The sequence below is a fragment of the Myxocyprinus asiaticus genome, chromosome 24 (assembly GCF_019703515.2).
Source record: "Myxocyprinus asiaticus isolate MX2 ecotype Aquarium Trade chromosome 24, UBuf_Myxa_2, whole genome shotgun sequence".
Lineage (NCBI taxonomy): Eukaryota > Metazoa > Chordata > Actinopteri > Cypriniformes > Catostomidae > Myxocyprinus > Myxocyprinus asiaticus.
The window spans coordinates 41,205,021-41,217,062 of NC_059367.1; the positions used below are offsets into that span (position 1 = coordinate 41,205,021).

Consider the following 12,042-nt stretch of genomic DNA (forward strand, 5'->3'; position numbering starts at 1 on the left):
TTTTAAAATATGGTACCATGGTAATACCATGTTGTTGTTGTTTTTTGACATGGTACCATGGTAATACCAAGTATTTTGTGAGATGTAATATGGCATTACCATTTTTTTTTAAAAAAATTTTTTAATTGTACATGGTATTACCATGGCTTCTGTGCATGGTTCAATGGAAATACTATGTTTTTGGATATAGTACGATGGTAATACCATGTTGTTGTTGTTGTTATTTGACATGGTACCATGGTAATACCATGTATATTGGAAATGTAACATGGCAATACCATGTGTTTTTTTTTTATTTTTTATGATACATGGAAATACCATGGGTTCTGAGCATGTTTCCATGGAATTACCACATTTTTGGATATAGTACCATGGTAATACCATGTTGTTGTTGTTTTTCGACATGGAACCATGGTAATACCAAGTATTTTGGAGATGTAATATGGCATTACTATGTTTTTTAAATGGTACATGGTTACCATGGCTTCTGAGCATGTTCCATGGAAATACCATGTTTTGGATATAGTACCATGGTAATACCATGCTGTTGTTATTTTTATTTTTTTTCATAATTTTTTTTTTTTTACATGGTACCATGGTAATACCATGGCATCTGAGGATGGTTCCATTAAAATACCATGGTTTTAACATGGTAATATGGCTATACCATGTTTTATATGGTGCGATTGTTATTCATTGAAGTACCTTGGGGTGCCATGTAAATACCATGGTATATGAATATAGTACTGATTCAGTACTTCAGCATATATCAATGTATCATTGTATTACCATCTGATACTGTACTATGGTACTGCTACAGTACTTTTTTGTAATGCTCAAGAGTGAGTGGATTGGTTTAGTCAATCATTTAATTATTTAAGTCCTTGTTTATGATATTTTTGTACAGTGTCCCTCCAATTAAACTCTTGCATTTGCACTGTGTCAACAGGTGTGCACTCCGATCTTGCTGCAGGCTATCAGTACTCTGACCTCTGTCTACAGGGGAATTACTGTGGAACTACATCAGATGTTGTACCACACTTCCAACACTAATCACTCCTAAACCCATACATCCAGTGAACATCCTGCAGCAGGCGAGAGGATCTCAGAGGGAGTTTTATCAAGAACAGCACCATTTGAAAACAACAGATACATCTGTCAAGGATTTACTTGAACCTGAAGTCCACAACATGAAATAAATATTATATGAGACTGCAGTCCCAAGGTTTCCATTGAATTAAACCAACTAAGCGATATGGATACAGTATCTGTGAACACTTCCCTGTTCCCTGGCAGTCAGAGCATCAGTACAGATTCTCCCAATATGTCCATGCGATCTGTGGGCTTTACCAATGATACGGACTCGTTCCGCAGCAGCACACTTTTACACTGGAACTTTTTCCTGGCTGCCAACTACATCAGTGTGGGTGAGTCAGTTTGTTATTATAAAGTGAAAAGTTATTCATAGTGCTGAGTGGCTATGTGATGGAATTGCTCTTGTAGGGATGAATATTTGCATGAAGGAATACTTGCATATTTTGGAGTGTTTGGAGTCTTTTTCCGATTAACTGTTTAGGATTTGTTTGTGATTTGCATTCCATTATATTTGCAGTTGGAGTAAACAAATGCATGAGAACACAAAATGATTAATCGCAGAGTTTTTTCCTTTATTAAAACAATCAAGATTCTTCACCAAAACTCTACAAAAAAGTTTTCGCTCTTATTTTTTGGGCTGATTATGTGTTATCTTCTTAAAGGAATAGTTCACACCAAAATGAAAATTCTGTCATCATTTACTCACCCTCATGTCTTTTTAAAAGCCATGTGACTTTCTTTCTAATGTGAACACACAAAAGGAAATATTTTAATGAATATCCAGGTCTGGTTTTTTTTTTCAATACAATGACAGTTGATAGTGACTTACTTTAAAGCTCATAAAAGGAACAGCAAGTATAATAAAAGTAGTCAATTTTCCAAGTGCTTCATATTTCATGTCTTCTGACGGTTGTTTGCGTGTTATCGTGAGAACTTGCATTGTTTTTAGAACTAAACAACAAGTTCTCATGTGAACATGCTTGCAAGCCACGGTGAACAAGCTTCTCTCATAGCGCACATGAACGGACGTTAAGATTTTAACTGAAAAATGACTTGAATTTCAGGTTGATTCTCACCAAAAGCTATTGTATTTCTGTAGAAGACTTAAAATATGATGCACACACCACATGGACTAGTTTTATGATAGCTCTGCATACTTGTTAAGCTTAAAAGTGAAACACTATCCACTGCCACTATACTGGAAAGACAGTCCGCGATTTTTCATTAAAACATCACTTTTGTGTTTTGCATAAGAAAGAAAGTCACACAGATTTGAGTAAATAATGACAATTTTCATTTTTGGGTGAACTCTTTAATGAATGTCACTGCTTGCAACACTGTTTACAGTGGTTGTCTGTCTTCCGTTTCCAAGATGAGTTTAGTGGGTGTGTCTGACTCTTTCATGTATGTGAGGTTATCTCAAATCACTCTCAGCTATCACATAAAGTACAGAGTCTAAATCAAATAAAGACAGCAACTGACAGTCCTCACACATTCAGTTTGGAATGAAGGACTTGTGTTTTGCGGTTTGGGTAAATCCCCTATGGCATCAGTGATTGATGACTGCATTTTGGAGCGTTGAGGAGACAGCCTTTAACAGTGGAAAGATGCTCTTGAGGACAGAGAACTGTTAGCATTAAGTTAGCAAAAAAAAAAAAAAGACCTTATGAAATGGCTTGATGAACCATTCTGTCCTGTGTTTAAGCATTTTCCTGTTGAAGTAGTATGTTGGGGCGAGACATTTCGAAGGTTGAGTCTAGATGGTAAACTCTCAAGATTTGCATTGCTGCTTGACTTGCTTTTTTTTAATAGCCACAGTGGGGCAAAAACACATTTTATTAGATAAAAAAATTTATGGGCCTGTGATAGGGACCAGTGCAGTCGCAAGGAGAATCATACCAGGAAGCAGGAATGGCGTTCCAAAAAGATGCTTATTTCATAGCAGATATGCAATATGGGCAAATAAATAGTGTTTAAAAGCAAACAAAACCAAGGTTACTTTATCAACAAAAAAAAAAAGTCTAAAAGCTACAACCATTTCTTGTACTAAAGCAGTACTTACTCCCCTCCAACAATAACAGAGGAAGTGATGGGCACTTTCGAAACACTTATCAAAATGTTTATGAATCTTATGTTTCGAACTAGTGCTTCGGACCGAGTATCAAACTAGCCAAGTCACATGATTTCAGCAAACAAGATTTCATTACGTCATACTGCTTCAAAACGTTTCAAAATTGTCCATGGTTGGATGCTAGGAGGCATTGAATCAGTATCAAATGCAGGCTGTAACTTATCTCTAGTCAGTTTCACAACAACATAAAATCAGACTAATTCAAACAAGAGTTTGAATCTAAATTCATTCTAAATTAAGTCATTTTGAATATAATCACCTTGAATTATACCAGAGAATATTTAGAGACGGGCCACTCCTATTAAAATGAATAGGAAAAATAGGATCACCCATCGGTCAACGGATGTAGAAAGGAAGTCCCGCCTTACAGGTAAAAGAGCCAATCACCTTTTAGATACAGACATCAGCTGTCAATCAACTTGAGAATGTGCATGAACATGTAGATTAGCTATACAAGGCAGGATTTTTTTTTTTTTTTTAAAGAAACACAATTTGTGATTCCAATGTTGTCAGATTTTACTGCCGATCTGAAATATGTTCTTTGATCATAATCTTTACCAACGGTTTCAGTCTTTCCCCATTAAAGTAGATAAGAGCTGCACTTTTATGCCACTTGTTTACAGAAAAATGGCTGCCTGAGAGCATTCCAAAGATGGCCGCCAGTGGACTGACTTGTTAGAAAGACTTTGGTTATACCATTGCAAACATACTGAAAATTAGCACCCAGTCAGTCAATTCATTACAAGATTAACTGTTACCACACAAAAGCAGTTGCAATGAGAATCACGCTGGCACCAATTGAAATGAACTGGGCCTCACACAAGACACCAAAATATGTGGTGATTTTTTATCACACTTCACTTAAGGTGTATGTGTGTGTGATTATTAATATCAGACGGCCCCTCACTCCATCCTCAGGGCACCAGCTAAGGAGTTTCACCTTAGCAGTAAAAGAATGATCCAAATGGACCATTCAATAAATAAAAATTATGTAAATTGGAGGGAGTTGGTCATCTGAATAATCTGAAGGATTCAAAAGCAGCCTAACCCTATAGAGCTCTTCTGTTTCATCAATGCAAGGAACACACGATTGTAATACACTTAGTTTTATTTAAAAAAGATAAACAAGAATAACTAACAAAAACTACAAAATGGTACTAATATGCTAAAAGATCAAAAAAATGAATAGGTAAATAAAGTGCATAGGATGGAAAGATGTACGTGGTTGAATTGAATGTAGCAATGTTAAAGTATGACTATTAACTTATGGAAAGATAAATAGTTGCTTCTCTGTTAATTAATAAGGTGAAAACCTTATTACTATTTAAACAAATAACTCAAAGTTTATTTGCTAGACGTTTGATACACAGGTTATGCATTCTAAAGAACATTAGAAAATCATAAACTGATAGTATACACTAATGCCAAAGTCTCTGGAAAGAGGTTTAGTAATGATATTTACGTTCTCCTTGACTGACTGATGAGTTCGGTGATAGCAACGTCTTCCACTGGGCCACATTACAGTGTGGAAAGTGCTGGATTCCATTTTAACAGCATTGGACACGAAGGAGATGAGGAATGCTGATCTCCTGGAAGCACCGAGTGGGTTCTGGAACACACAGATATACAGCCCATATGTCGGTGCAAGATTCATCATCTGGAACACGCAGATGCATGAAAATTGAAGCGAAGGTTTGCTCGCCAGAGCTAAACCTTGTCGCTGTAGTTGTCTCCCTGGTATAGGGATTCCGAACTTGCCGTTGCAATAGTGAGACTTGGTACTTGATCGATCTTCTTCTGTCTCTCGGATGGGCACGAAGAACGTTGGATGATCTTTTATCCTCTCTCTCATGGAGTGAGACTTAGCATGTTGGATGGTTTGTAATCTGTTACATCCCCTACCACTCAGGCCATAGATTCATAATGTTCATTATTATTTTATTATTGCCTCCCTCGTAGAGTGAGACCAGAACAAAGGTGTTTTAGAAGTGTATCCTGTTAATGACCCTCTGAACAGGGACTCAGCACAAAGGTGTGGTCATCTGGAGGATAGTTTTATACCTTCCTGTTGAGGTGATTTCAGATTGGCGCTTCTTGTTTCAGGGTTATAATTGGCTGCTGACATCGGAGGGGTCCCACCCAGTGTGGCTCACCCTCCATTCTCTGTGTGGAACATTTGCATATTTTAAAGTAATTAGTTAGAACAATGTCTTTAAAGATTTATCTATGCATTGCTCCTTTTGACGCTGTGGTTGACGTATAAGAACCAGATGAATGAGGCATCTATGTATGTATATCTATGGTTAATGCCATGAACTGACATCTTAAGTATTTCATATTTGAGTTTGAGTTCCATGCTGATTGTATACAAATTATCATCATCACATTTTGATAAAAAAAAAAAAAACATATTGCACAAACTGTATAAGCATGAATATTGTTTTTAATTTGTGCATACAAAACAAAGTGTTGTTTTAGAATGGAAAAAAGCACTGTTTAGTATTTAAAACCAATTAAAAACTATAATCACAAAAAGGCCAACTTAGAGGCCTATATGAAGGTCTACACACTGAAAAATGGGAAAATGCAGGTTGTCTGATTTACTAAATCATGTTATTTGTGATCTACACAACAAAATTGTGTTTCTCTTCTAAACTTGTTTTCTTTGTGTTTGATTAATGTAATTCTCTTTAATGTGCACTCTACTAGATTACATTATTTAGGGTGAATGTGAACCAATCAAGTATGTTTAAGGGGATTTGTAGTTCCCAGCATCATTTGCATGGTACTTGATGAGTAAAATGAGAGTAAACTCATGAGAGTAAAAATGTTTAAATTAAGTATTATTTTCCGCATTTTTGAGAAAGATAAGAAAAGGGGGGACTTTATAGTGTTATATTGTTATTTGGGATTTAGAACCGATTCTGATATGGGTTACCGTTGCGGTGAAGAGTGGAGCTTTTGCTTAGGTTGAGGACGGGTACACACACAACATGTTATATGTTGATATAATCAAGTAGATTAAGCATGCTAATGTATGCTATTGCTAGCTAAAAGTTAGCTATCCATCATAACTTTATAACATACTGTATATCAGTAATATGATACAAAAATATTATATAAAACTGAAGAAATTAATAATGTTAGGGACACCTATAAAATCATAAAATGAGAGTTAAAAACAACACCAATGAATACAATAAAAGGACGGATAAATCATTTGTACAATAAAACAGTTAAGATTTCCTAAAATAGCTAAAATGAGCGCTTCCCACAGGTATGCGCTTCCTTCAATGGTTATGCCCACTCGCTAACAGGAAATCAAAAATAGCAAACCCCACATGATTACTAAAAAGGTGAGTAAAAGAATAAATAAGTCCTTGGGACACAGTTAAAATTCCATGATGCAGAACCATCACAGCACCCGTTAGCAAGAGATGATTTCATACATTTTTTGGTCCGTTTTCCATAGAAAGAAAAGACTGTACCTTTAAAATGTGGATATAAAAAATTTAATTATCCTATAATCCAATTTGATTTCATTAAGTTTTTAAGAAATAGAAAAGAATAGTATTGTTAGGATACAGAACTGTTAGTGAACGGTCTTAAAAAGCTAAATTATACAGATATTTTACCATTTTGCTCTACAAAATTATGATATTCCACTATTTGATCTTTAATAATCAATTAAATTGAACTGAACTCTATTACATGAGTACTAAATTCCATGTCTAACCTCTTGTGATTATGAATCCACAGTGATACTAATTCCTGCATCACAGATGTGTAAATGTCGGGCAGTTAATTATCATGACCAGTTCTCTTGCATTGCACTTATTTAAGCGTACATGTGTTTGCTGTCTCAATAGAGGCCAATTGCTGCTAATAACTAGTTAACTCGTACATGGAAACATGTTGCAACATCGTCAGGATTCCATAACACTAAGACACATTTCATTTGAAAGTGTATATGCAAAAGAAGTCTAACAGTCTATAGTGCACAATAGGTCTAATTTAACTGTGGACAAATCAGTCATTCATAGTAAAATGTTTATCATTATAAGATCATGTGTAATTTGACAAGGCATTCATACAGACTGGGTATTTCTGAGTAACCAGTTAGAATTAACTTGCAACCACATGTTGTGTGAAGGATAATATCAGCAAGAAAGAAATGTTTCATGTTCTTGAAGCTTCACTTCTCCTTATACAAAAGCACCATCGAATGTTTGATCTCTGTTTAACAAAGGCAGAATCTATAGTTCACTTCCAAACTTAGGGATGTCAAACTTTTCGCCTCGGATTCCACTGTCAACTTGTCCCAGCAAGTCTCTGTCTAGGGCTCGTTGAAAAAACGACTACAAAAGAAATCGAAAGCACAGACCCCATTTATCATCATCTCATGACAATACAGCTCGCTCTTACAGGTTCCCTGCAGCTCATCGGGTGCTCACACTCTGATTACTCACCAGGCTTGATGTCACTTCCTGTTAGAAAATACGTTTGTCATACTTTCAGGTTTTAACGCAAATGTAACACTGTTGACACACCTTTATGCAGCATATTAAAAACACCATAGTGAGTTTGAGGTTCTTTCAGGATTTTTACAAGACAGACAGTATTTGTGGTGGTCTTCATTAAAAGCTTTCAAAGAAAACAAGCAAAGACTTTGATTTTAAAGGAACAGATCACCCCAAAATGAAAATTCTGTCGTCATTTATTCGCCCTAATGTCGTTCCTGTCATGAAACAAAAAATTTGATATTTTGAGGAATCTTCATGCACATCTTTTCCATAAAACAACACTTCATAGTGACCATGGCTGTTAAGCTACAAAAATGACAAAGAGCACTATAAAAGTAGTAGGGCTGTCAACAGAATTTCTTACTTAAATATCACCAAAATTCAAATTATATTCCAATTTTAAAGACATTATTTCAAGTAGGGGGAAAATATCTACAAGACATCTGATTTTTAAATTGACGTTGTCTCCTACATCCACAAGAGGGTGCAATAAATCAATATAAACCACACAGCACTGTGTCATGGCTATTGTTTATTGCAAAGAACATATCTGGCTGTTTATAAAAGTGTAATACGGATACATTTGAAAATGGCATTTTCATTTTCTAAACACTCTCCATCCACACTGCCGTTTTCAAGAGTTTTCCGAAAGTTGCTCGTTTACACTTAAACGTAGTTCCTCTTACTGCACATGTGAAAAATCGCCATTCCAAGTACAAACTGAAACCCAGTTGTCCTTGTGTTCTGTTGCCAAAGGTTGTACAAAGTAAAATTTTTCTTTAACAATGTTATCACTGTGAATAGCAGACACAACAACCACGCTACAAGATGGGCTGCCATCTTGATTGTTGAATGGATCACATGACTGCGTCACATGACAACAAATATGTCAACATTTTCAGATATCTCCATTTTCCCTGTCCACACTGCAACACGAAGACAGCATTTTCAAATTTATCCACTTGGTAGAGTGTTTTCGAAAAGCTCAGTTTTCGCTGTCAAAAATGCCATCTGAGTGTGGACGGAAGGCCAAAATGTAGGGAATTTTTTTTTTTTTTTCATTTTTTCAAAGGAAAATGTATGAGTGTGGACGTGGCCTCAAGCTTCATAACACCGGTGGTACCACAGTATTTTTCATTAAATACAGTTGTAGGTATGCACCTAAAGCTAATGCAGCAAGACTGACGTCTTTGACTGTTGCGGCTTGTCTCACTGTTTTTTCAGCATCTCATGCAGGAGCGATGCATTTTTTTTTAGATGCTGTGTCAGTTTAAAAGATAATTCAACCTTTAAAGGAATAGTTCACTCAAAAATAAAACAATTTTCTCATCATTTACTCACCCTTATGCCATCCCGGATGTGTATGACTTTTTTTTCCAGCAGAACACAAATTAAGATTTTTAGAAGAGTATTTCAGCTCTTTAGGTCCATACAATGCAAGTGAATGGGTGCCAACATTTTGAAGCTTCAAAAATCACATAAGTCAGCATAAAAGTAATCCATAGGACTCCAGTGGTTAAATCAATGTCTTCAGAAGTAATATGATAGGTGTGGGTGAGAAACGCATCAATATGTAAGTCCATTTTTACTATAAATTCTCCTCCCTGCTCAGTCAATCTCCACTTTCACTTTCACATTTTTCTTCTTGTGTTTTTGGTGATTCACATTCCTTATGCATACGCTCCCTACTGGGCAGGGAGAAGAATTTAGAGTAAAAATTGACTTAAATATTGATCTGTTTCTCACCTGCACCTATCATATCACTTCTGGAAATAAAGATTTAAAGGAGTAATAACATGGGGAATCAAATTTTCCTTGATCTTTTTACATATATGAGGTCATTGTACTATAAAACATACTGTAAGTTTCAGAACGGAAAAAGAGCATTTATTTAAACCAAGCTGCGAAAACGGCTCGTTTGGAAATTGTGGAACTTGTGACGTCACAAGGACCAAATACATTTGCATATGCAATGTCTGTTTGTCCGTCATTGCACCCTTGGTCCCGCCCACTGACTAGTCATCCTAAGTGGACTTACACAGGACACCCTTCATGTGCCTGTCTGGATTTGAATGTTTTTCTACATAAACATGCATAGACAGACGTCTTTGACCGCTTGATACATATCTCGGGTTGCTTTTAAAAGACACTGTGTCAAGTTATTTAAAGAATGGGCAGTTAAAACACTTGGACACGATCGCAAAAACTGTGAGTAAACTGTTTCATACATGAATATTTCATATGTCATGACTGTGTGATAGTTTATGGTGAGATATATCTTAATGTGTACTCTGCAGAAGAAAGAAAGTCATACACATCTAGGATGGTATGAGGGTGAGTAAATTTTCATTTTTGGGTGAACTATCCCTTTAAGACGCATTTCGAGACCTGCGTTTTGTTTCTTTCGTTGCACTTCGTCTGTTTTAGCCTAAGAATGCAATAGTAAGTCATTGTAAGTGCTTGGCACACATCCAAAATTAGAATGCTCAATTTAGCATTCGAATGTGCATTTTTGTCTTAAATTCAATGAATATTAGAATTTTAATTTCACAGCCTTAAAAAGTAGTCCATACAGTGCACTTATTTTGACTTATAGCGCAAAAGATTGGAAGATTATTTCAGTCTTTGCATTACACAAAGCTATCATATGGCATCAGGAAACTTGAAATATATAGCACACAATTCACATGGACTTCTTTTATGGTGCTTTTTGGTGTTAATTTTACTCATTTTTGGAGCTTAATAGCCGTGGTCACTATGAACTGCCATTGAATGGAAAAGACCTGTGTGAAGATTCTTCAAAATTCTTATTTTGTTTACCACTGAAAAAAATAAAATAAAAAACAAAACAAAACAAAAAAAATACAGGTTTGGAACAATATGAGGGTGAGTAAATAATGACAAAATTTCCATTTTGAAATGAACAGTTCCTCTAATATCTGAATGGGGTATAGTACATTCAGAAGCCTACTCCTAATATCCAATAGAGGGCAGATTTTGTCCTTTTGTGGTCTTGGTCAAGTCAGTTTCTGGCTATGTTCAAAATAGGATACAACAATACTACCTCACTATTTCTGCAGTATGCAGTATGTATGTTTCCGAGATGTTCCACTCACTGAGTTAAACATGCAATGTATTGAGGTCTTGACTCATCAGATGATACAATATATACAGTAGATACATTAAATAGGGTTAGAAACTATTTTACTAAGTTCAGATGATAATAATAATGTAGGTCACACTTAAACTTTTTCTTTAAACACATATTATTCCAGATAGCTTAATAAGGACCATACTGTACATGTGAAAATGATACAGTAATATTAATAAGTATTAAATCTATGATAATATTACTTTGAAAAGTGCTTTTCTTTAAACTAAAGTGGGTTGATATAATTTTTTTCAAGGGTTACAATTACCCCCAACGAGTGTATGGGACGATTGTAACGTAACTCCTTGTATTAAATTTGATATTGTGATCAAGCCTTAATCACTATAGGATACATCTATTAATGGTACAGTTACTTTTTGCACATATAAATGTTTCTTTAGGAACATTTGTAGTAATTTGTGAGCTATGAAAGAAAATTTAAAATATTGTTATAATTTCCCCTGGTCTTCCCTGGTGCTTGCTGAATCTGATGCTATCCTTCTTTTCCTTTGTCCTGCTTCTTAGTAAAAGCCATCTCACGGATGTGGAATGCTTACAAATGTCCCTCAAGGTCTTAGTATAATCACATACACCTTGTCTTTCTCTCACTTGCATTTATTTTATTGATTGATTGATTTTTTACTAGGGCCATCTTCATATTGATGTTCTTGATTGCACAGGAAGCAATTTTGTTTAATGGATTCCAGAGCCATAATCAAAAAATCTGAAAAAAGGCTTTGATGGTTATTTATGTACCGCAGAGCCCGAATAATCACAAGACTAAAGTAGGCCACTGATTTCCCAGGACTCATGCGCCCTCACTTTATTTAACAAACCGAGAACACCAGTTTTATTCAAATAAAGCTCTTGCATCCAGAGAAACATTCAAGGGAATATTACCGGACAAAAATAACTTCTCCTTGATCGTTCCTTCAGTACCCAGATTGGCACTGACACAAACCATATTTCCAACAGTACTGCAAAACTAGATGAAGAACATCTGAAGAATGCGTGAGTGGTGCTTCCTGCCACAGTGGTGGAATTTGACTCTGTACGTTGCCTGGGAAAAAAGCGGTTCCTTTAAAAAAAAAATACCGGGACTGTTTTATTATTTTTTTTATGACTTTCGGGTCCATTAATGG

General features: G+C 35.6%; 1 protein-coding gene across 1 annotated transcript in view; it reads left to right on the top strand.

Annotated features, from left to right (window-relative positions):
* Positions 1 to 12,042, top strand: part of LOC127414484 (1-phosphatidylinositol 4,5-bisphosphate phosphodiesterase eta-2-like) — a 203,434-nt gene that overhangs the window by 6,840 nt on the left and 184,552 nt on the right. Inside the window, exon 2 of the mRNA XM_051652527.1 lies at positions 950 to 1,427. Within this exon, the coding sequence (XP_051508487.1) occupies positions 1,256 to 1,427 (172 nt within the window). The 5' untranslated portion in view covers positions 950 to 1,255. The remainder of the gene's footprint in view (positions 1 to 949; positions 1,428 to 12,042) is intronic.